This window comes from Cenococcum geophilum (assembly GCF_001692895.1).
Source record: "Cenococcum geophilum 1.58 unplaced genomic scaffold K441scaffold_17, whole genome shotgun sequence".
Taxonomy (NCBI): Eukaryota; Fungi; Ascomycota; class Dothideomycetes; order Gloniales; family Gloniaceae; genus Cenococcum; species Cenococcum geophilum.
Window position 1 is genome coordinate 116,699 of NW_027137575.1, and position 25,135 is coordinate 141,833.

The window sequence follows — 25,135 nt, forward strand, 5'->3', positions numbered from 1 at the left end:
GCTTTATCTACTCCGGTGGCGAGTACTAAGTACTATATCCGTATAAAATTACTAGCTATATAACTTGGCTACTCCTTATTTTATAGCTTAATCGGTTTTAGCGCCTTCTATACTATCTTAACTAACCCATTTATATCTCTTTTTAGTAGTGCGACTACTGCCGATAAAAGGTCTGTAATATATATATTAGCGCGTAGTTTAGTATTATTTGCGATATTAATCTCTACGCAGCTAATATTAATTAACGCTATTCTTAAAATAGGGCGCTATTAGAGAAGTAGCGCCCTAAGGGGGTTCTATTATATATATAAATATAGACTAAGAAAGAAAAAGAGGTAAAAAAAAGTATATTAACCTATCTACCGCTTAGTAAGTAGATAAGTAACCTTACTATATAGGGTAAATATATAGGCGTACGGCTGGCCTAATAGACTAATAGTACACGCGTATTAGCGACTTAATTAGTAGGGGGAGTAAGATATTTAAAAATATCTACGGCTTAGCTATAGGCTTAGCTATAGATATTCGCGAATATTATTAGGGGTTATATATATTATATACGGCTTAGCGATTTAGCGGGCGCTTAGCCGAGCAATAAACAATAAAAGTAGTAGGGTTTAATTCGCCTAAGTAGCTAAGTTTAGGAGGTAGCTAAGTTCTAGGGGTCTAAGCTTATATATAAAATAAGTTGGACGGCTTAATAAATCTTATAAAAGTCCCTTAAACTATAGAATTAACTTTTTAATAAAAAAGGTTAGCGGTATCCGCTTGCGGATATACGTAAGTCCGCTAATTGATTCTACGGTCTGACCTTGAGGTAAAGGTTAGCACCTGGACGGCTAAAACCTAATCCGATCCATTATCGATAACGATGCTCTCTGTGAAAGGGACAACAGCTTTGTTTCTCGATCGTTTAGAAGTATACGCACTTTTGTTAGCTCTCTTGGTTCTCCTCGATCCTGCAATATGAGCTATCACGCCATTCCTAACCATTTACGTTATATTCACAGTTGACGCTGCAATGTCTCGAGTCCCACCTACCACGCGGCCTAGAGCCAATGGCTCGGGTGGCTATTCGAACGGTTATTACAATGACGGACCTACAAGACAGTTTGACCAGACAGATAATGATACTAGTCCTCGGGGTAAGGATGATGGAGAGCGTCAGAACCAAGAGCGCCGACCTGGTGGATATGGCGGATTTACATCCGCAGACCGCGAAGACCCGCCGGCACAGGGCCCGCATGTGACAAGGCCCACTAGCCTCGAACGAACACAAGCCCATCGACGAAGCGGAGACAAGAGCTGGGGTGGGGATCAGAGTCGAAGTAGAAGTCGTCCGGGTGCTGGGCGCTACGCTGATGCAAGCCGGCAGATTGAAGGTTAGTAGCAGCCATTTCGGTAGCCCAAGACCATATGGGAAGACTATAGACTTTGTTGATGTCTCTAGCACTTGGCAAAAACTATGCTTTTATTTTACTAATTTGGTATTAGAGGTGTTGCAATACATACAACGTGATTGGGATTTTATGACGGATGACAAATGTATTCCTGTGCAGATTTCGCTGAAGCTGCTTGACTCGAGCTCCCTTGGTCTTGCCAGTCGATATAATCAATTTCGAGACACTCATCAGCAGTTGCAGAACGCATTGAAAGCGATCGTCAATGGTAGGGGAGTTCGAAAGTTCAGATACGAAGTAGAGGAGACTAACAGGAAACTATAGAGCATCACCAAGGGTTTAACAGTTCCATCGGCACGTTCCATAAGATACAAACGAGTTTGCAATCGTCACAGCATCGTGTTAGAACCCTCAAGGAGTCACTTGTCCAAGCGAAAACATGCCTATCGACAACCAAGCCTGAATTGAAAGATTTCGCCACTTCGTCACAGAACTACGATGATATGATTCAAGCGCTCGCTACAATGTAAGTCATGTTTTGGAATGCTAAGTAGATGTGTAATAGATGCTTACGTTCCTTAGAGAGCAATTACAGCTTGTTCCCGAAAAACTCGAAGCGCGCATATCTGAGAAACGTTTTTTGATAGCTGTCGAGATCTTGCAAGGCGCTCTGAGGATGATTCGACGGTCTGAGATGGAGAGTATCGGCGCGTTAAGCGACTTGCGTGTGTATCTCAGTAACCAAGAACACGTATGTGTCTTTAAATAGAGGTACTACAAACGCTAATACAAAGTTTGTAGTCTCTGACGGATATATTGATTGAGGAACTTCATAGTCATCTTTACCTTAAATCACCATATTGCGAGGACCGCTGGAAACTGTATGCTCACAACCAAGCCAAGGGCGATTCATCGGAGGGGTCGAATGCCTTAATTGGTTAGTAAATGTCTTTTTCGTTGAACGAATCAGGCTAACACTCGAAGAATCCCGAGGAAGAACTCTCTATCACTTCCTTGACAAGCTTGATACCTCTGTGGTAGTGAGTAATATTCTAGGCTTGTTATAAATACTCTCTACTCATCATGTCCAGATGACAGACGATTCATCCCGTAATCCAGAGGCCGATACTTTTCACTATATCCGGCTCATAGTGGAGGCGCTGAATAGAATGAATCGTCTAGATATTGCCATAGACACCATTGAGCAACGCTTACCAGTCGAATTGTTCAAAGTTGTTGAGAAGTCAAACAACGAAGTGGCACAACGTCACCCCGGTACATTACGTGCATACGCTAATAGAACTCGTGGCAAAACCTCCATGGCTACCGATGCCGATGATGCACGGACATCATTACTCAATGATCTACTCTGGACTCTTTATGCCAGATTCGAAGCCATTGCTGAAGGTCACCGGGTTATCTATGATGTTGTAGCAGGAGTAGCACGCCGTGACGATTTGCCCGATACCCCTGCATTAATAAGGGGCTTCAAAGAATTATGGAAACTTTACCAGAGTGAAGTGAGCTTTTCAAACATAAGTCACACGTTTTCCGTTTAACTTGGGCTCTAGATACGTTCTCTTCTTCATGACTACCTTGCAACCGACGGTGACCTTACGTACCGAACGAGCCAAGGTCAACCCTCTAGTGGGAGCGTTTTCCAAAAGAACCAGCGTGATCGCAAAAAGGTGTAAAGTTATTTTTCATCTTTGTCAGCCCTTTGGTAACTAACACTTCACAGAGGATGTTCAAACTGTCTGATATGGATGTCAAATCCACCGAATTGGCTGCTGAAAGGGATGACCTGGAGTTTATCTTGAAATCGTCAGTACCGGGACTGGTATCAGACTCGAAAAGGGCTAGCGGCATCTCAGTAAATACCAGCAGTGCTATGCACGATGGAAGCGCGACTGGACACAAATTGCTAGTCGAACCTAGCGTCTTCAATATGGGCATTCTTCTCCCCCCGTCTCTAGACTTCCTCACCCGGCTTAAGGAGGTGGTCCCGTCTAGCTCAGATATTGTCATGAGCACCTTAACTTCTTTTCTAGATGACTTCCTTGTCAACGTCTTCTATCCACAACTTGATGAAACGCTGGTCGATTTGTGTGCTCAGACCTTCATCGAACTTGATGCTTTTCAGCAAGATCCGCAGTGGGCACTACATTCAAAAAAGCCAATTTTTAAGGTAATGAGAAGGCCATTGATTCGCGCAGAAGCTTAAAAAAATCGCTAATGACTTAGGGCACTATAAAAATTTTCGGCCTTATAACAGCATTCTGCAAAATGCTTGATAATCTGCCCCATGATCAAGCATTTAGCCAGTTGATCATCACTCAGATGGTGACATATTGCGATAAATGTTATGGCTGGTACAAAGGTACGAGGGTTGTGGCTATATTTTGTTATGTTACTAATCCCCCCTAAAGCTCTAGTTACCCGAGGGCAGGCCACGCGCCGAACGGGAAGACGGCTAAAGGCTTCAGCAGCGTTTGCGGGGGGTGGTGATATACAAGATGTCGTTTCTGCACTATTTCAGGCTGATGAGCAAACATCACAACAGCTTGTGGAGCAGGCAAGCATGCATCTTTGATTCTTAGAAATCTATATCGGTAGTCTAATTAAGGGTTCAGGAAATCTCTCTACTAATGTCCAAAACCTCTAGCACCAATGACGAAGCCAACGATAATCTATTAGAAGAATCCGACTTGATAACAGATCGTAAAAGTATTGCTAGCCTCTGTTTATTGCACAACAGCATGGTAAAATCTTGTGACCGTTCCCCGACCAACACAGAAACTCACTCTTTGCAGAAATGGCTCGCTAGCAGAGTTGGCCATCTCCGACACATCAGTGATCGAGCCACAGATTCTTCTCGGCAAGAATCCGGAAAATTAAAGCATACTCGCCGCTGGACTATGGTTGTATCTGCTGAGCCTCGCTCGGATGGAGTTCCCGTCTACCTACCCTTGAACCAGGAGACCGCAATGTTAGTATCCTAATCACATTGTCTTAGAAAGCTCACTCTAACCTTAAGTAGTGCATTTGATGGGGTGGTGCGGTCGTATCAGCAACTAGCTGCAACGGCCTTGCGATGTCTTCATTTAGAAGTTCGCTGCCGTATCTTACACCAACTTCGATTATCTATCAAAACCGCATATCAGCTAGAGCAGCTTCTGAATGATCCTGATCCAGATATTATCTCTCTAAATGCAGAGCTTGTAGCGTTTGATGAAGAATTATCAAATCACCTTCCATCCCAACAGCACTTGTAAGTATCACAACCCTTCCTTTCCCGAAGTGAGCGTTAACATATTCTTAGATTTATCGCAAATGGACTTGGGCAACTCATGGATCAAGCTATCTTAATGAACTCTTCTCGTGTTCAAGTGATGAACGAGAATGGATGTGGACGGATGCAGCTTAATATTCTAGTCCTGCAGCAAAATTTAAGGAACATTGAGCCAAAAGCCCTATTAGCGCGCAGTGCCGCATTTTTTGAATTTTTTTCCTCTGGGCCAGACGCTATCATAGCTCGAGCGAAGGATATGGGGGGAAACGGCTTGGAATTTTCATATGACGAGCTGAAGGTCCTCGTCGAACTCTGCTACTCGGATGCCATGAGTTCACCAAGGAGGGAGGTTGCGATGCAGGCAAAGCGCAGTATGGACGATCACCTGTTGCAGTTGAGCGAACATTTGTGGCAGAGCTGAAACCTGTTGTATTATACATAGTGTGTCGTGTTCTCGAAAGGGAGTAAATCGAAAGGCAGTAACGTGTTTTATCACTCATCCGGTAATATCACTCATCCGGTAGCCCCAAAAACCACCAAAAAGTGGAAATTTTGCACCTTGATATCTCGACAACGGCTTAATAATAAATTCCAAAAATTTTTAATTGGCCTTTTATACCTACATTAAGACTTTTAATAAAGTTCTAGTGTAATAAGCCTGGCCATTATTAAAATATAGAGTTTTAGCCCCTAATTTCAAGCTAAATTGCGATATTTTTAGAGCTACTTAATAGATTATTTTTTAAATCTAATAAGAGGTTTAAAATAGGTATAAAAGGCTAATTATAAAATTTCAGAATTTATTATTAAGGTGCAGTTTTTCTACCCTTTATTGGTTTTTGGGGCTATTAGATAACCAATATTACCGGATAAGTGATAATGTAGTTCCCTAGTAAGCTAGCCACCTCATTATACGCGCGACGTGCTTTTAAACTATAACCTTAATACCTACGCTATAATAATAAGAGGCCCTCTATTAAGAGGGCAGAATTATTCTAGCTATTTATATATACCAGTTAAAGTTATCTAATTAGTTAGATCTGCCTTACTAAGACTTACTATAAAGATATTAGTTCTACTTACCGCCTTAACTAAGCTAATAGCGATTTTCTATTTTAGGGATATAAAATCCTAATTGGCCTATTTAATAATTAGAACTGGTAAAACCCTATACTGCTACCTAACGCAAAAATATAATACGCGATAAGTTATAAGTCTTAACTAAAATTAAATTATTTAGACCTTCGGCTAAAAGGGGGGGTACTATAACGGGACTAGCCTAGTTATAGTAGGAATGTCTTAGTAAAATACTCAACAGATAAATTTTGACGCTTTAACTGAATTCTGCCGAATTCTGCTAGATTAATTGAATTTTACTAAAGTCTATTAAAGACCGCGTGCGTATATACGCACGTATTAACCACTAAGCCCCTAACTATTTAATTATATAATTCTCTTATTATTCCTTTCTCTTTTTTATATAACGTCTTGTACTCTGCAAGTGCTATATACCCTTAAATTTAGATAGAATTTATATTATTCCTTCAAATCTTCCTTAAAGCCTCTTCGCGCCCTTATAGTAAGGGAGTATCCTAATTACCTATCTTACCCTATCTACTATTTATACTATACTTCTACTTAATTATAGATTGCCGTAAGATTGCCGTAAGGTCTTATATGCCTACCCTTACTCCTATTTAAATGCCTTATATATATATACGCCTACGGTCCTCCTACTTATAGCATAATTTCTACTATAAAGAAATAGCGGGACGAATTTAAACTATTATAGAACTAGGTGTTTTGTCCTAAGGCCCTAACCTAGGCCCCTTATTCCCTATCTCCTATATCTAATAAGTACGCTCAGCCTAGTAGTAGAGGTGCACTAAGCCCCTATACCGCTGCCAATAGTACTAGAATATAGCTAGGTAGATATAAGAGTATATATATTAGATCCCGCAAAAGTTACAATAAATTTACAATTACTTTCTATTTTTTTTTTGCTATATAGCGACGTGGTACGGGACACGTTATAGTGGATTAAGGTATAGAGGAACTTGTTTTAATTATTACCTATTATAATATTAGAATAGGGGTTAAGAAACTAATTATCTTAATTACTATTATTTAAATTATTAGCTATAGCCATGCTACTAATAAATAGGCCTCCTACTAAGCCTCTACCCGTTATCCCAACTTAAGGATTTAGATTTAATATAGTTACTTCTAATTCCTAAGGTAGATATATATATAGTATATCCTTATTAGAAGGCTTTTACGCTAGATATTAAAGGTTTAGATAGAGATAAAAACACTTCTCTTTACTACTTAAATGTCTATTCTTGCAATATACCCAGAACTTAGGCTTTCTTAATAATGTCAATCCTTCTATATTAGGTCTTAATTAATCTTCTTTAGGTGGCTTTTTGCTAACTAAGAATATTATAATAGAGGTGGTTAAGTATAACTCTTATCTATAAGGTCGCTTACTAGTTTCTCTATTATAATAAGCTTATCCTCCCTTATAACTCTCCTAGCTATTTCTTAATAATTAACTATCTAAATAGGAAACTTCTCCTCTATAGCGTAAAGTAATTGAGCATATACCTACTTTCTCAATATTAGCATTAACACTGCGTTTAATTTCATTATACCTAAAAGCTTCTATATAGGCTTTAAGCAAGGTATAGTCTTTACAATTAAAATTAAGTCACTAGTTTTATATTTAGTAGTTATAAATAAGACCTTACGCTATATAGAGTAATTAAAATTAATTAAATAGGTCTTTAATAGAATCTCGCGGCTCGCCTAGTATATAAGTTAATTACAAATTAATTCTAATACTGCGCCCTCTATTATCTTAAGTCCCATTATCTATTTATAACGCCAATCTCTAACTCGTCCGTATCTAAAGGTGGCTCTATAGCCGTACCTTATATAAGTAGTAGGAGGTCTTAACGTTTAAGTTGTTATATAATTTAATAATACCATTCTTCGTAATTACTCTTCCCTTTTAATGCAGGAACAGTTCCAAAAAGCTATAGTATTCCTTCTTTTTTTTATACTATGTCCGCTATAATATATAATTAATCGGCTTACCTATATCTTACGTGGCGTTAATCCTTATTAGTTTATTATAAATTTCTATTTCACCGTACCTGGGTCTAAATTTAAGGATTTATAGCTTTGTATTAACTAGTTAACTAAAAAAATAAAATATTAGCTAATAGAGCTTATAACCTATTAGGTGGAAATAATATATATAATACTCTATAAAGAAGAATTTAAGGGACTTGGTAGCCTAAAAAGATAGCCCGCGCGCTGTCACGTGACCTATTACGTGCATATCGTTAAGCTTAAAGAGACTGCCTAAGTAACCCCCCCCTTAACCAACATATATTATTTTTATTACTTAGGTGTTTTTATTAAAAAACCCGTTATTAAGAATCCCGTAACTATATATAACTCTATTAAATACTAGCTAATATATATAAAACCTATAGAGATCTATAATAGCCACCCTAAATAACCTATTATAGCCTAGCAGATATATAGCATCTACGTTATAGTGTGTAATACCTACTTAAACCTTATTACGCGCCAATTACTAAGTTATAGATATCTAAGTAAATCTACTCTATACCGCTACTAAAACTTACTAGGTAGAGAGGGAAGAGGTTAAATAAGGTAATAAAACAGCTGCGGCTGTATTAGGTGTTAAATAATTAAACTTAGAGGAGTTATAGAATAGACTAGGGGCGATAGCTATAGGACCTTTAAAATTAGCTTCTTACGCTTTGCGGAGAGAGTAAGGCCTAGTAGCTAGGTAAGGTTAATAAGGCTATTGCTTTTTTATATCCGTATTGCGGACGTATAGATAGGCGTCCGCTAGTTAACTAATGTTATATTTATAGTAGGAGCGAGTAATTTAATTATTAATATATTATCTATTTAGCGGCGGTTTCTACTTAATATCGCGGGGACTAATAGGGTAGATGTATTTATCGATTATAGAGCTGCCCCCACGGATTAATTTAACGGTATTTCTAAGATAATAGCTGCTATAGGGGTGTAGATTAATTTCGTAAAAAAAAAGGTACAGTTAATGGACAAAAGTCTCCGCGTCTAAGCGATTTTACACCAAAACTCACCATATTCACAGTATAATTACTATTACTTTAAATTATAAATTTATTTTTAAAAAAATCAATAATTAAAAATAGGTAGTATTTCTAAAAATCTACTTACCTAGATTTTTATTTAATAAAGAATTAGTTTAGATAAATATACTTTAAAATTAGAGAAAAGTAAAAAAAAAGAGCATTTTATATATAAATTCGCTTAAATTTTATAATACTTAACTTTAAAGTATATTTATCTAAACTAATTCTTTACTAAATAAAAATCTAGGTAAGTAGATTTTTAGAAATACTAACGTATGTGATGGGGTTATGAAGGTGACCCTAGTTATAAAGGTTTTACATTACCGCCTTCTTATTTAGGCTAGAATATTACCTAAAATATACTGCCGCTTTGAACATCAAACATATTGACTTTTCTCCTTACTTCCCCATACAGAACTCCATATTACTAAAGCTATGTCTTACTGGCCGTATGCTCTAGATACAGAAGATCGTTTATAAGCAGCTTTAATAGCCTGGCGAACAATAAGCCTTTATAAAGGCGCTGAAGCCTATACGACCTGTGCGAAGGCCTATAAGGTTAATCCAGTTACTTTCCGCCAGCAGCTTTAAGGCAAATTAGTCTTCCTAAGTTACCCATATTAATTAATATTGTATTACTCCAGCTAGCAAGGCAGTAATTGCTAGCAATAATCTTGCTCTATAGAGGTCCCTAATAAAAGTTAGGAAGTTTTAAACTAGCGTATGCGCAAGCACGGGTGCGTATTTTACAGCCTATGTAATTAACCGCGGATGAGGTCCACAAGCAGGCAGAAGAGTCCTCTGCAGCCACCGGTGGTCAGTTAAACTTTAAAACACTAAAAATCGACTTTGTATAGACTCTAATATATATATTTATGGTTTTAATGCTCCCTAATAATAATGCAGTGATTTTAAATGGGGTTTACTGGTTATTTGCGACCAAATTTGTATTTTTAAGTATTTTGTTGTTCAAAACCTTCATAACTAGGGTCACCTTCATAACCCCATCACATACGTTACCTATTTTTAATTATTGATTTTTTTTAAAAATAAATTTATAATTTAAAGTAATAGTAATTATACTGTGAATATGGTGAGTTTTGGTGTAAAATCGCTTAGACGCGGAGACTTTTTTCCTAGTACTGTAACTGCTCTATATACAAACAAAGTCTGATCGCTTAAGAAACGCTAGAAAAGTCTCTCAAACCATAGAATCAACTTTTTGACAAAAAAGGTTAGCAATATCCGCTAATTGATTCTATGGTCTGAGCTTGCTGAGGTAAGGTGTGGTCGGTTTAGAGATGCCGCTTCAAAGTTTATCCCTTGGCCCTTTGGGGTTCGAGGCGCGACTTCATATGCTAACCTGGGAAACTTCTATTCTTCGCTTCTTTTTTTTCTTCGCGCCTTACATCCAACTTATTGGATCCAGAGATGGACTGTTCGCACTCCACATCATAGCGCTTGCCACGGTGAAGCGCGCCTAGCCATCGTTCCCACAGCGTGAGTACCCAGAACTACTTCAACATGGCCGCAATGCGCGATAGCGCGCCGAACGGTATCAACGGCCATAGCAACTCAAACATCTCCACCCATCCTTCTCGATTCTCTGATGTGCCGAAAGCCATCTCTGTTGCTGTCGCAGAGGTTGATGGGCCAATCGATGTCGAAATTTCCTTAGACGATGATATTCAGGATGATCCAACGGAGCTCTGCACATTGTTGGAGAACGAAGATGCAGCGAAAAGCATGTGGATGGTCGTAGCCCTTGGCTATGCAAAACAGCGGAAGCCCGATGTCGCCATCGAGGTCTTGACCAAGGCTTTAAGTGCCCTAGCAAGAGGAAGAGCCGACGATAGACTCAGCATATTGAATGGCCTGTGTTGGCTATACCTTCTGAAGTGCCGTGAAGCACCTCGGGTCAAGCCAGGTATGTATCCAGTAATCCCGTGGTACTCTTAGCGAGCTGTGAAAAAAAGTGCTGATTAAAATCAGATGGACAACTACCCTCAGAAGCCAGGACAAAAGATTTCTATATTCAAGCTGCAACAAGCGTATTGAATGATGCTTCCCGAATAAGTCCCTCGTATCCTCCACTCTTCCTGGCTCGTGGCGTGCTCTATTTATTACGCGCCTCACTGCAGCCCCCATCAAAATTGAGTTCCGGGTCCCATGTCAGCTCTGAACGGATGGACACCTTGAAACAAGCAGCCAAATGCTTTGAAGACGCGCTTCGAGCATCCAACGGGAAGAACATAATGGCTTTGATGGGGAAAGCAAGAGTGCACTACTCGATGGGAAAGTTCGCAGATGCTTTGAAAACATATCAAATTATACTTGAGCGCGCTCCAGATGTTATAGACCCGGATCCTCGCATTGGTATTGGTTGTTGCTTCTGGCAGCTTGGATACAAGGATGATGCTCAAATTGCTTGGCAACGAGCCTTGGAACTGGTACAACGGTGAACTTTACAAGTTTGGATTTCAACTAATATCATTCATAGAACCCCAAATCGAAAATCGCACTCATTCTGCTAGGGCTGTATAACCTGCACTTAAGCTCCCAATATTCCACATCCGACCCAGAATTCGCCGACGTTTACAAGAAAGCAATGACCCAATACACTGTTCCGGCTTTTAAATTAGACGACAAGCTTCCTCTCACATGTGCTACCTTTGGTGGTTATTATCTGATGAGGAAAGGGATGGACAGGGTGGAATCTCTTGCACGAAGAGCTATTGAGCTTACTGACGTTAATGCTATTGCAAGCGACGGTTGGTATTTGCTGGCACGGAAGGAGCATTACAACGACGAACTTTCCAAGGCAAATGACTACTACTTGAAAGCTGACCAAGCTAGAGGGGGTGATGACCGGGGCTATATTCCGGCAAAATTCGGGGCCGCGCAGATCAAGGTGCTTATGCAAGACTTCGATGGTGCTAAATTCCGTCTAGAAAAGCTCAGCCAGCAAACAAAGAGCGTTGAAGCACAGACTTTGCTTGGAACATTATACGCAGAGGACGTTTTTACTGCGCAAACCGCAAAGTCCAAGGAAGACAAATCGAATGAATTAAAGAAAGCTATCACTCTTTTAGAGTCTGTACGCATAGCATGAATTAGCTAGCAATTTACACCCAAATCAATGGCAGAAAATTCCTAGAATCATGGCAAGACTCGAATAAAAAAGTCACGCCCGACCCATCAGTCCTGCTCAATCTTGCTCGGCTCTATGAGACTGATCATCCAGACAAAAGCCTGAAATGTTTAGAGCAAGTAGAGCAGATGGAACTGGACGAGATTCCCGAGGATGATCACCCCCAAGATCTAGAGGATGAGACGGCTCTCAGAGCAGCTTTGCGCGAATTTCTCCCCCCGCAGCTTCTAAATAACATGGGCTGTTTTCAATATCAATCTGAGAAGTACAGTCAGGCTCGCGAGCTGTTTCAGACAGCGCTTAATGCCTGCGTTAAAGTAGGTGAAAAAGACCAGTCAATTGATACGGATGCCCTTGTTACGACGATTAGCTATAACTTGGCTCGTACGTACGAAGCAGAAGGAATGCTTGACGAAGCAAGAAGAGTCTACGAAGGTCTCCTCGACCGTCATAGCGACTATACCGATGCGATCACCAGACTAGCGTATATTGCACTACGCCAGAGTCCGACCGAAGAAGGTCCCAAAGCTGTGCAAAAACTCTACCAGGCCGAGCCCGCTAACCTTGAGGTCCGTTCGCTTTATGGTTGGTATCTCAGCAAAGCTAAAAAGCGGACCGCGAACATCGCAGAAGACCAGGAGCAAAGACACTACAAACACACTCTACAACACTACGATAAGCATGACCGTTATTCACTGACTGGCATGGGCAACATCTGGCTTGCAATTGCCCGCGAGATGCGAAGAGATACGGAGCAAGACAAGGATAAACGTCGGAAGATGTACGAGAAAGCCGTTGAATTTTTTGACAAAGCACTCCAATTGGATCCGCGGAATGCCTATGCAGCTCAAGGTATTGCAATCGCCCTGGTGGAAGACAAGAAGGACTTCGCAACTGCTGTCCAGATATTTACCAAAGTTCGTGAAACGATGAAGGATGCCAGCGTCTTTATTAACCTCGGGCATGCCTACTGCGAAATTAAGCAGTATTCTCGTGCCATTGAGAATGTTCGTACATATATCAATGGTCTCGGATAATTTGGAGCTAACAATCTATAGTACGAAGCAGCGTTGGCCAAGGACCGGGCCCGCGACCCACAAATTCTAGCATGTCTCGGTCGGGTCTGGCTTCTACGGGGAAAACAAGAGAAAAGCATCCAAGCAATGAAAACGTCCTTGGAATACTCTCAGCGCGTACGTCACTCCATTATTTTTGACCTGTTACTACCCAAACTTACTTATTGTTATTCATACAGGCTCTTGAAGTAGCCCCCGAACAAATCCATTTCAAATTCAATGTAGCCTTCGTTCAAATACAAATTGCGCAGCTAATCTACACATTACCAGAAGCACAACGAACACTAGCCGAAGTCGAAGCTGCGGCAACTAGCTTAGATGATGCAATAGAGTCGTTTAGTGCTATTGCTCGGTCTCCAAATCCTCCGTTCCCCAAAAATGACATCGAACAACGCGCGAACATGGGTAGAAATACCATGAGACGCCAGCTCGAACGTGCCATCCAGAATCAACGGGAGTATGACGAAAAGAATGCGGCTAGGCTCCAACAAGCGCGCGATATGCGAGAAGCAGAAATGAAGAGGCGAGAAGTGGAAAAACGCAAGGCAGAAGAAGCCGCAATTGAACAGAAACGAAAGATCGCAGAGGGAAGGCAAAAAATGGAAGAAAAGGACCGAGAGTACATTGAGAAACGAGCGGAAGAGGAAAGAAGGCGCCAGGAATTCGTCGCTCAGGATGAGACACGGCGCGGGGAGAGAAGTGCAAAGGCGAAAGGTCGTGGCAAGAGGAAGAAGAAAGGAGAAGCCACAGACTCCGATACTGAGGGTCGCGATACCGATAGTGGCGGCCGCAGATCAAGGCAAAGAAGCATTGTGACATCCGAATCCCCAGGGTCATCGGGAGATGACCGCCCTCGGCAAAAGAAGAGGAAACTAGAGAGGAAATCCAAGAATGTCGGTAAATTCAAGTCCGACGAGCTTATTGTCGACAGCGACAGCGAAGGTGACGCCAAATCAACACATGATGGAAATACAAAGCACATCACGAAGAGCAATACCGACGCAGCCAGCCAGGGGAACCAAATCGCAAGGCCACGTAAAACAGCCCGAGTTATTAATGAGGATGACGATGAAGATGAAGATGATACAATAACCGCCGACGGCCTCGCAGCTTCGAGTGGAGAAGGTGATGTGTCAATGATGGAGGCCGCAACTCGTGGAAATAAAAGCGATGGAGATATGAACAACGATTCGGAATCTGATTGATTTACCATCCAATCCATGTTTCAATTAAGATTTTGGGAATGCATCAGCCACTAGCATTCAGGGGGATGCACATGAACTGCAAAGTATAACAGATGCCCCATGAGAATTCTAGCGATTTAGATGGCTCGGATTTAATTTCTTGTAAGATAGCTATTTTGACTCTACAATTTGAGTAAGCTATTCTCATATTGATACCCGGCTTACAGTTGAGCGCAGGGCTCACAGTCGGATGTGGCCATGCGATTAGGATCCTGTATGTTAAACTTCAGGAAAACTGGAGACCGGGGAGGGGAGGAGCCCGCCTTCAATTAAAACACTATGCTTACTACGTACTATATTCCATATTGAATATTAAATCAATATTGATAAGAGCACTAATACCACCTAGCAGCCTAGATAGCAACTATACGGTTTTACGATCTCCTCTCTACTGATTAGTCCCCTCTAGAGAAGGCCTAGTAACTAGGGCCTAGGTATCCCTTAACCCACTGAAATTAGCCAATTAGACCAACGCACCCGACTTTTCGCCTAGTTTAGATTTGCTGTTCTGCACGGACCACTTACTCCATTGGACGCCAGCGGGTTAAGGGATAAAAGATACCCAGTCTTTTAGTATTATAGTTACAGAAAAATCCCCTTTACGCCTTTAATAAGCTTTGGGGGAGGAGATAGGACATATATAGTAAATAATAGTCTATAAGAGATAGTACGAATAGGAGATAATTAGGGTATAGGAAAGTACTATAGGTATATAGTAAGGCCTAGCTAGGACGTAGTAAATCCTAGCTATAGATAAGCTAAAAGACGAAAGTAGCGGTTACTAAGGAAATCTAAGATTTAACGGAGATTAGGACGTAGCTACTAAGCAGCTGTTTAGGGCCGTAGCTATATGCGGAGACGGTTAAATGGGGCTTTTTTAATCCTACTAAGGTGGCTTATATGGTTTTTCTTCCCCCTAAATATACTAGGGGTTTTTCCTATTAATATTACTTTTCCCCTATATATACGAAGTAGTCTACGGCCTATCCAGACAACCCCATGATTTATTTCTATTGGTTCACTAACCGGTTGCTCTGTATCTGATCAGCGGCTCCCAGTCCCCGTACTCTCGTTAGATCGCAATAGCGCTCCCTTCTTGAGGTTACCAGTTGTTGCTCATGTGTTTTTTTCTCCTCTGGCCCATTGAGTCACATAGTTCCGAGTATAATTTGACGAAGCTATGTTGGATTGGAGACACTACTCTTTCTAGAGACATTACCTGAATACGCAAAGTCTTACCGTAATCACTCGGCATCTTATCCCTTAACCCGTTGAGGCGCAACGCTGAGGCCAGCTTGAGGACCGTGCAGGAATACCGTGTACTCGAGGCATCAACAGAGCATGAATTAGCTAGCAATTTACACCCAAATCAATGGCAGAAAATTCCTAGAACATCCAATGACATCGACTATGTGAAATGGAAGGATCCTCGCACCAAAAGCTCAACTCTAAGGACTAGGCCTAGATAGCTATCTACAGGCAATTTGAATAACCTCACGGTTGCTGCAGTTCTCATCACGAAAGTTCGAATGAGGGCCTCCTATTGGCTAATCCTTATCGATATCGTTGCGCCTGAATCAACAAGTTAAGAGATAGAACACATCTTGCATGCCTATCTGTGCAAAATTAATGTGCAATCTGCTGGGCATTGGAGCCTGGGTTGTCTGCCGAGGTGTCTAGAGGTAGAATGAGCAGAGAGTTAGAAAGTTGATTTATAAGAACCGCACCCTGACATTAAGGCGGTAATATAAAACTTTAGAGCTTCCCCCAAAAAATAATTTTCTGCCTGTTTGTTACACCAATTTCGAAATAATATATAAGCAGTAAGTATGGCGCCACCGGCTAAGAGCATTGCTGTGGATAAGAAGAGTAAGCAGCTCAAGCATGGTTCACTTTTGCCCAAATTGCAATGGTGGGAAGAAATAAGCCGCTGCAGAGTAATTTTTCAATCAACGGTGAGGATGTTTCACGACCCGCCGTCAATCTGCTAAAATAATTCAAGAAACGAATACTTGGGTGCCTACTTCGTTGTTGGGCACTTCCCAAATCCTCAAAGGTCTCTAATTAGCATCGTAACCAAAACCGAGTACAAAGCGCTCGGGGCTGACAGACTCATCGTGGGCTTGAATTCGAGGGTTCAAAAATCAAGGGGAACTATTGATACGATAGGCTGGATTTTAGGCTATTGTGAGTTTCTTTCCCAAAGAAGGAACAGGGCGTGGATCGGAACGGGTAGGAGAAGGCAATATTTCGTGTGATGGGCGCTAAGATGTCCATGGGTGGCCTCGATGCGTTGGCGACCCCTCGATTTCATCATTTTCGATTACCTATTCGACGTGGCCATTCCGTAGTTCAGTGGTTCTCACCACTTGTACCACCGGTATAAGAAATCCCACATTGTTGGAGAACAGAATACGTCACAATCGCAGTGGAAGTCTCCGACTTTCTAAAAGAAACTTTATGGAACTGAGGTGCTAACAAAAAGCAATACGTTGATACCACAGCGAATAAATTCTCTTGGCAGAGTTCAAATTCACTTGCTCAACGTTTTCGCTCACTGCCTAGTTGCTTCAACGCTCTTCTACCTTTTTATCGCCGCAAATCTGCCAAAGCGCTCCAGAGCTTTCCCATCTCGCCATCTCGCTAGCTCGGTTCAGCCTTATTTCTCGCCGCTTGACGATCAAGCGAACGCTACCCTGTTGGTCACGCCCCGCCTGCGCTGTCACTGACGGCTTCGCCGTGCGTACTAGACGCTGAATCATAGCCTCACCGAACACTGACTTGCCTGGAATCCCGTCTCCGGTATCTTATACTGCTGTCCTTCGAGTCCTTCGAGTCCTTCAACCTTAATCTCCACACATTCACAACTCGATATGGCTGAACGGCTGTTAATGAACGAGTTTAAAGCACTCTCAAAGGAACCATGGACTAACGTCGAGGTGAGTTCCTTGGAGTGTTGCCGCAGTTTCATAACATGCTTAGTGAGCGATTTCTACTCTAAATATCTGTCTAACTCGCTGTGACCAGCTTATCAATGACAACGTCTTCGAGTGGAGCGTTGCGTTAATCGTCCTGAACCCTGACTCTCTCTACTACGGGGGCTACCTAAAAGCCAAGATGTCATTCCCTAAGAATTATCCATATAGCCCGCCTGGTAATAAAACCTTCCACCACAGCATTCTACCACATGGAGTTCCGTGACTGATATTTCCTGCATTTAGACTTCAAATTCTTGCGTCCTCTTTACCACCCAAACATTTATCCCGACGGTCGCCTTTGCATCTCCATCTTACATGCTCCTGGCGAAGATGAAATGTCTGGTGAGCTACCAGCGGAACGCTGGTCACCGGTTCAGCGCGTGGAATCCGTTTTGATTTCCGTACTCTCATTGCTTGATGATGCCGAAGTGTCCTCTCCAGCTAACGTTGATGCGGGCGTCATGCTGCGCAAGAATCTCCCACAGTATAAGGAAATGGTTAGGAATGATCTCGAAGCTAGCAAGCAAGATATTCCGCCTGGTTACGTTATCCCAACGCACGAAACAGCATTTAAGACGGCAAAAGAGGATGACGAGTATACTATGAGCTGGGAGGACTCAGACATCGAGAGTTTTGGAGGAAGCGACTCGGAGATGGAGGATCAAGATGAGGATATGGAATCGGACACAGCGAGTGGAGAAGAGGAAGAGGAAGAGGAAGAGGAAGAAGAGCTATGACGTCTGAATAGCAAGAACCGTCCCATACGGTTTTAGTAGATTTGGCTTAGGCTCTTTCACACCGATAATTATTGGTTCGAGGTCGATAAGCGGAGACATGTCTTTCCCCTCTACGAAACTCTCCATTCCTGTTATTGTCTGGAAGCGCGGCGTCGGTGGCCAGGATTTCTTTCGGGCTCGGCATCAGCGCACAGTGCGATCTTTTGCATTTCACTGGCGTTCCTGGGAAGCATTGGTATTCCACTTCTATTTGGCGTCTTCAGCATAGTCTCCAGCCAAGCATCTTTCCAAATCTGTCATGTCACATAAGCTACGAATAGCCTTAAATAACGGTATTTATCGTTCCCCCTCCTAGTTTACCATCTTTTGGACGCTTCACAGAACACATTGGTACTTGGTGTGATCTCTCTTGAATGCTAAAGCTGATTCAATCCGACGTGTGTCATGATATGTTGTGAACAGGGTCTCTGGGACGGCTTAAACGCCTTGAACACCCTCCAGAAAATTCATATTCAGACAATACATGGCCATAGAGCAATAAAGCATACGGACCAATAAAACAATAACGTAAACACACCCATCAGCTAGACCACCCACCTACACAGTGCCAGCAATACTCAAATCTCGAATTTCTTGTAGTACCTCTTCAACTCTAGCATCTAACTGGCCCTGGGCATACTGGTCTCTAGTATCAGCATCTAAATACTGCTGCACCTGGGCCATTCTCGAGTATGCTTCTGCGCAGAATCTTAATTGTATTTTAACAAGGGCCTCAAAACTTGGGTCAAGGTATGGGACGCGGAGGTCGATGAGTTGGGGTAATTCGGTAGTCAAAGTCTCATTTAGTTGATCATAAGCTGCTTTGGCTAGCTGTTCATCCTTTTCGGCTCGTGGCAGTTTTGTTACGTCCTTATCAGGCTTGTCAGTCAGTTTCTTGACCTGTGCACGCATCCTGTCGTAGTCCATTTGCTTGTGCTCTCTCTTTGTTATACCTGAGCGAGGTCAGCGCATAAGGAGAAAGCGTTCGGGGCGGGAGCAATACAGGCGTTGATATCGGGGAAATATGAGCAGAATCTCTGTATTGGGTCCAAAACAGTTGTGCTGCCAAAATTTTAGCGTAGGAAAATTAGTTGTCCTAGTGAAGAAACATACCGATATGGTCCATCGAGAGCCTTTATTGTCTCGGCATCAAGATCTGTGACTGCTTGTTTGTAGCTCCGGCTGACGCCGTCCTTCGCGCCGGCATCCCCATAGAATGCATCTATTGTTTCCGCGATGCGCATTTGGGAGGCAGTCATGGCTGCAAGAACAAGTCAGTGATATAATCGTAAAAAGGATGTGGAACAGCTGGCTAACCTCTGAGAGAATCAAGATAGCCTTTGGCTTCTTTCTGTAGTTTGTTTGCAGCAGCCTCCATTGTCCGAAAACGCCTAGAGTGTATAGGTTCAGCAGTAGTGTCGACCTTGATCAGCCGCGGGCTTAATACCTGTGCTCCGTTTCGAAGTCGCGGTCGTTGGTTCTCTCGACCTGGCCGGTCTTCATCAACACCTGAGTAGTAGCGCGGTTTACACCCTTCTTGAAGCCTACGGCTCCAGTGTTAGCCATTAGCCATATGGGTGAGAGGAAAACCGACCTGTCCACGACATGATGGCAATGGTCTGTGTCAGATGCGGGAGTTGGGTTCAAAAATATCAGAACCGAGACCTTGCTTCTTAAGATGTAGGCGTTTTTTGACTGTAATTATTAGGATAGTGACAGTACCTATGCAGGCAGATCAAATCCGCAAGAAAGCTGTGTATAGGGTGGTTATGGTGGAAGGCGACGTAGTCTGGTTGTGGCTGTGGCTCGTGCAAATGACGAAGCCATCTGGGAAACGTTTTCGGCCACTTGGATATTCATAGAAAATTATTAAGATGCTGCGCCCGATTCCACGAGCAGCTTCGACTGCCATACCGACTACCAACTTCTCCACTCGTTCGCTGCATCCCCGCCACAGCTCGTCTATAGCACCTGCGCGGCCTCAAGTAATATTCTCTGGTATCCAGCCAACCGGTGTGCCACACCTGGGCAACTATCTGGGCGCGCTGCGCCAATGGGTCAAGCTTCAAAATGAAGCACCATCGAATGCCACCATCCTCTACTCAGTAGTCGACCTACATGCTATTACAGTTCGCCAGGATCCAGTGCAGCTGCGGCAATGGCGTAGAGAAATGCTTGCGTCCCTTTTGGCAGTCGGCTTGGATCCAAAACGCTCTATCATTTTCTACCAGTCTGACGTGGCGGCTCACTCCGAATTGATGTGGATACTCAGCTGCTATGCGTCCATGGGCTATCTGTCCCGAATGACCCAATGGAAGGTATACAATGGTATTATTTAAAGCGAATTCAAAAGCTCACGTACATGCAGAGTAAATTAGCCCTTCCAGAAAGTTCCTCACTCCTTGACCCGTCCACCAGAACCAAGCTTAAACTTGGCCTGTTCTCCTACCCGGTCCTACAAGCAGCAGATATTCTAGTACACCGGTGAGTCTGGTTCTTGCCGTGAATTTGTCTCATTTCTCATCTAATGAATTAAAGAGCTACTCATGTACCTGTCGGGGCAGACCAAAGTCAGCACCTTGAATTCGCCCGAGAGTGTGCCAATGGCTTCAATCACAACTTTCAACATGTTCTCGTGCCACCAGAGACCATACTGTGTACGTTCCCTTCTCCCCCCATGCCTTTCGCGCTAACTCGATGCAGCCCCCGCAAGACGTGTCATGTCCCTTACTAGACCTCACCTGAAAATGTCGAAGTCTCACGAAGACCCCAAGTCCAGGATTCTTATCACTGACTCTCGGGATGAAATATCGCAGAAGATAAATTCTGCTCTAACTGATTCAATAGTCGGCGTGACCTATGACCCTGCGAACCGGCCCGGAGTGTCTAACTTAATACATATTATGTATCATTTAGACGAGACTCTCGCAGACTCTTGTGAAGCGTTAGCACATGACTGCCGTGACCTATCGCTGCGAGCTCTAAAAGAGAAAGTCATCGACACTGTGAACGAACAGCTTGATAGTGTTCGGATGAAGTATGAGGAGCTTACGCGAGCAGATGCTCACTTACTTGGCGATATTAGCGATGAAGGCTCCCACAAGGCTTCTGCGAATGCTAACGCCACAATGAGCTTGGTCCGGGAAGCGTTAGGGTTATAAGCAGGGGAGGCCGTAAACTGATGCTCGGTTTACAGCACTCCCTAGATCAAAAACTCTCGGCGATGTGTACTATATGCCTATGTTCTGCAAAGGTAATCTCTACAAGCCACACAATTTCCTACAAAAGGGATCAACCTCCTCTCTATCCGGACACGACCTGATTGCAAAAATTCAGGGGAGTACTTCATTATTCCTCTATCGGCTGTTTGGATCTCACCTATAGGATTTGTTAGGGGACAGTGGTTCTAGAATTAGATGAAGAAATCGTAAAATTACGGTAAAGAGATATAAGCCTTGTGACCCCTCGCAAACCTTGCATTGCTGTGGAATTTGTTGACAATGGCATTACTATCCGTACCATATCATCTACACTTCTTGAAGAATGGTTGTCTTATTTACCGTGGTTTTCTGGCTTCTAGATGTCTTTGAGCAACGTTAGTATATCAATCACAACTAGTAGTCCTACTAGCACTTCAATTGGCATATAGGTATGTTTTTTAATATCCAGCATGTCTTTTATAAATTCTTCTAGCCATCCATCAACAGCCTCTTCTGTCCAACCAAGCACTCTTGTGTATAGTCCAATGCTGGCACCACGCACCGCCTCCAGCATATCTTTCAAGAACAGCCCTCCAATCTACTTTTCGCGCTTGCCTTTTGGCCATGGCCCAAGTGGCCATTTTGTTTTTGTTTCTTGGACGTTGACAAATCCACCCTGCTCTAAACAGCTTGGGAACTTTTTGGCGACTTCGGACATCAAGGCCTGTTTTGGCTACAACACCTTTCCCATTCAATCCCCGCCTCATAAAAGGAGCATCCAGAGGTGCCGCACCATCGTCACATCCAAATGGAGCACTCCACTCCTGCATTTCCACCTAACCACCTGGTTTCAGGCTCTTGAAACACTCGTTAAAGAAATGTGGCCAATCTTTTATACCAATCGATGTCATGCGAACATAGATGCAGTCAAATTTCTTTGGGAAAGCCTAGTCGGCCGTTGCATCATCTACCAAGAAGGTGCAGTTAGGCGGAACATTAGCTGGCTGTGTTGGGCCGCTCGTTGTCGGCATAATTAAATCGTTACTGCAATAGGGAATGATACCTCAAGCCTGTACCGGTAACTTCCGCAGGGGGGTACGCTGTTGTAAAGTCTATAGCCCAGCAGCCCGTCCCACACCCACATCTAGAACATCGGTTATAGATTCAGGAATCGGTGCGAGGTGTTTCCTTCCGTTGAGCGTGATATACCATATTCGATGTTGTAATTCTAAGTTCTCTCAGCTTTCTCAGTCCCTCCAAAATCTGCAGCTGAATTGCATACCAAGACGGTCTATTTCTTGTTATGGTCATTAAACTCGACCGTCAGTACCTTTATGACTTCTTCAGGCAAGGAAAAAACCCACTTCATCATTCGGTAAATAGTATTCTTCAGACCCTTAATTTCCCAGCCTCATGCTATTGATAGATAGAACTTATGTCCGTCCTTATAAGCGTGGTATCTTCTGCAATTTTCGTAGCGATAACCAGTCGCAGATGAAGCGAGCGACGTTGCCGTGCTACGCTTATTATCAACAACTGGTTAGGGCAGTATAGCCATAAGGTAGGATTTACCAATTTAAAGGCTCTGGCTACAATCGTGTCAACAATTAAAGCTTGATATTTTATATATAGCAACTTTACATCAACTTTGAGAATACTTCCCACGATATCTAAGTCGTCGAAGCTGGACTTTTGTACTCTTGGACTGCCTCCTAGCGGGCTTCCAGCAACAGCAGCACGCTGCATTGCAGATGCAAGTTGACAACTGACTAAACAAGGATTTAAGGGCTGTTAGAGGTTCGCTGCACGATTCCGTGCTTTTAGGAACAGAATGGAAATGGTAACGGTTGTGATTGGATTTTGAAGAATGAAATTATGAAAGATGAAGTCGCATCAAAAGAGGTCGCCTCGTTCTCTATTTAATCACTTAGTTTGCAAGGTCCTCTATGCACAAAGCTGTATCTAGCATCAGTATCCTAGTACCCATCCATGGTTTGCACTGTGCAATAGCCACGTGACAACCCTAGCAACCTTGAATTTCTCTCGTATCGATAACGCGCGATGACTTCGGCACCCTAGTGGTAGCCTGAAACTGCGCGTATACATAATATGTAAAACGCCAATATGCCGTTGTTCTTCACTTGAACATTCTCTTTGTACCATGGCTGATCCAGGGATTGCTAGCGTTCCAGGCAAGAGGAAGACTTTCGTACCTCTAGGTTGGTTTTAGCTGAGAACTCGCCTTTCTATCACTACTCACTATTATCCTTTCTAACTTGTTGTCCAGAGAACAACCCAGAAGTTTTCTCTCACCTAATTCATCAGCTTGGTGTCTCCCCTGAGCTTGGGTTTTACGATATCTATAGCATAGATGACCCAGAGCTCTTGGCATTCATTCCCCGTCCGGTGTACGCCCTCATCTTTATCTGCCCCTCTGACACGTACCATAAGACAAGGGAAAGCGATGATGGAAGCATGCCGGAGTATGATGGCTCCGGGGATATGGAGCCAGTAATTTGGTTCAAGCAAACAATCGGACACGCATGTGGACTCATTGGGCTCCTTCATGCTGTCTCGAATGGCGCAAGGGAGTATATCCAATCTGGTTCCGATCTAGAAAAGATCCTACAGGATGCGATACCACTGAAACCCCTCGCTCGTGCAGACGTCTTGTACAACTCGCAGGCGCTGGAATCCGCTCACTCGTCCGCAGCTCAAATGGGTGATACAACGGCGCCTGCTCCCGAGGAAGAAAATCATCAACACTTCCTCACGTTTGTAAAGGGTAAAGATGGTCACCTTTGGGAGATGGATGGAGGATGGAAAGGTCCCTTAGATCGGGGCGAGCTTGGAATAGACGACGATGCACTTAGCGAGAAGGCTTTGCAGGCTGGAGTGCGGAGGTTTCTGGCGCAAACAGCAGGAGAGCTCCAATTCAGCATTGTTGCATTGGCCCCAGGTTTGGATTAAACACCCAAGTAGGAGAGGCGTTGTCTTATGCTTTAACTACCTAAAACTTCCAAATTTCTTGATGTTGTGGTGGCGTAGATCGCTCTAGTATTTCAACATGCGGAGCCAGGGAGTCCAAGAGCTTATAGGCCTAGTAACGGAGCGTTAAAATACATCTAAAAATTACCTTTTTTACTGCTGTATCTCGACCCTTTATAACGTCCAGTTATTATAAAAATACTATAAGGTAGAAGCTTTTTAGCTTCTCTATCTATTATATTAAAAACCGACGTTGTGGCTATATTATATAAAATATTAGACATGGGCAGTCGGTCGCATTCAGTCAGTATTTTGCCGCAATTTATCGTAATCTTACTTCACTACTATACCTTACGTACTTCCCTACGTCTAATTATTACTAAAATACTACGAGCTAAAAGCTCTTTATCTTCTCTATCACCCCTACGTTGCGGCGATATCGTAGCTCTATTTTATAAGAAGTTAGGTATAGGTAGTCGGTCGGTTTTCTACGAAGATGCGTTTTAAAATCTAACTTATATTCTATAACGATATATCTCGCCCCTTGGTATTCTTAGTAAGGGGTTATAATCTATAAATATATAGATATAATTTGTGAGATGACAAGCTCCGCACCACTCAGCCACACACAAACCTACAAAAGGTAAGCGAGTGACTGGCAAGATGCCAGGCTCGGCTGTGCGGGGTAACACGAACGGGTCAGACGGCCCTCCCTGCTAGTGTGCTAGCAGAATAATACAGCCCAACCATTTTGCAAAGGTTCGCTTATTTTGATAACATACTAGCAGGGAGGGCCGTGACCCGTTCACGTTACCCCCTTGTACAAGGGGGTAACATGAACGGGTCAGATGGCCCACCCTGCTAGTA

At 42.9% G+C, this 25,135-nt stretch overlaps 6 protein-coding genes across 6 annotated transcripts; 5 read left to right on the forward strand and 1 right to left on the reverse strand.

Annotated features, from left to right (window-relative positions):
* Positions 1–1,018: 1,018 nt before the first annotated feature.
* On the forward strand, positions 1,019–5,170 carry K441DRAFT_609446 (uncharacterized protein; the record flags this gene model as incomplete). Its single annotated transcript, XM_067645512.1, has 16 exons — positions 1,019–1,082; positions 1,125–1,382; positions 1,495–1,668; positions 1,725–1,926; positions 1,983–2,151; positions 2,202–2,337; positions 2,385–2,440; positions 2,492–2,920; positions 2,972–3,088; positions 3,142–3,588; positions 3,645–3,780; positions 3,830–3,975; positions 4,034–4,162; positions 4,214–4,389; positions 4,441–4,671; positions 4,723–5,170. The coding sequence occupies 16 exons, from the start codon at positions 1,022–1,024 to the stop codon at positions 5,111–5,113; spliced, it is 3,258 nt and encodes a 1,085-aa protein (XP_067504695.1). The 3' UTR covers positions 5,114–5,170.
* A 5,209-nt stretch (positions 5,171–10,379) lies between these two features.
* Positions 10,380–14,161, forward strand: K441DRAFT_485684 (TPR-like protein; the record flags this gene model as incomplete). Its single annotated transcript, XM_067641931.1, has 6 exons — positions 10,380–10,782; positions 10,848–11,305; positions 11,356–11,948; positions 12,002–13,013; positions 13,065–13,199; positions 13,262–14,161. Coding segments are annotated over 6 exons (3,501 nt in total), but the record flags the coding sequence as incomplete, so codon positions are not given.
* Positions 14,162–17,086: 2,925 nt separating this feature from the next.
* On the forward strand, positions 17,087–18,340 carry K441DRAFT_75768 (uncharacterized protein). Its single transcript, XM_067654434.1, has 3 exons — positions 17,087–17,265; positions 17,354–17,480; positions 17,548–18,340. Exons 1-3 carry the CDS (start codon positions 17,200–17,202, stop codon positions 18,039–18,041), a joined length of 687 nt encoding a protein of 228 aa, XP_067504697.1. The 5' UTR covers positions 17,087–17,199; the 3' UTR covers positions 18,042–18,340.
* Positions 18,341–18,638: 298 nt separating this feature from the next.
* Positions 18,639–19,687, reverse strand: K441DRAFT_676702 (BAR-domain-containing protein; the record flags this gene model as incomplete). The annotated part of the gene is made up of 6 exons (XM_067650987.1): positions 18,639–19,033; positions 19,084–19,142; positions 19,194–19,341; positions 19,398–19,471; positions 19,528–19,624; positions 19,675–19,687. 6 exons carry the CDS (start codon positions 19,685–19,687, stop codon positions 18,639–18,641), a joined length of 786 nt encoding a protein of 261 aa, XP_067504698.1.
* A 267-nt stretch (positions 19,688–19,954) lies between these two features.
* On the forward strand, positions 19,955–21,241 carry K441DRAFT_557210 (putative tryptophanyl-tRNA synthetase; the record flags this gene model as incomplete). The annotated part of the gene is made up of 4 exons (XM_067643368.1): positions 19,955–20,398; positions 20,449–20,564; positions 20,619–20,737; positions 20,784–21,241. The coding sequence occupies 4 exons, from the start codon at positions 19,955–19,957 to the stop codon at positions 21,239–21,241; spliced, it is 1,137 nt and encodes a 378-aa protein (XP_067504699.1).
* Positions 21,242–23,360: 2,119 nt separating this feature from the next.
* K441DRAFT_658579 (putative ubiquitin carboxyl-terminal hydrolase) lies at positions 23,361–24,430 on the forward strand. Its single transcript, XM_067648371.1, has 2 exons — positions 23,361–23,499; positions 23,568–24,430. The coding sequence occupies exons 1-2, from the start codon at positions 23,442–23,444 to the stop codon at positions 24,248–24,250; spliced, it is 741 nt and encodes a 246-aa protein (XP_067504700.1). The 5' UTR covers positions 23,361–23,441; the 3' UTR covers positions 24,251–24,430.
* Positions 24,431–25,135: the final 705 nt, after the last annotated feature.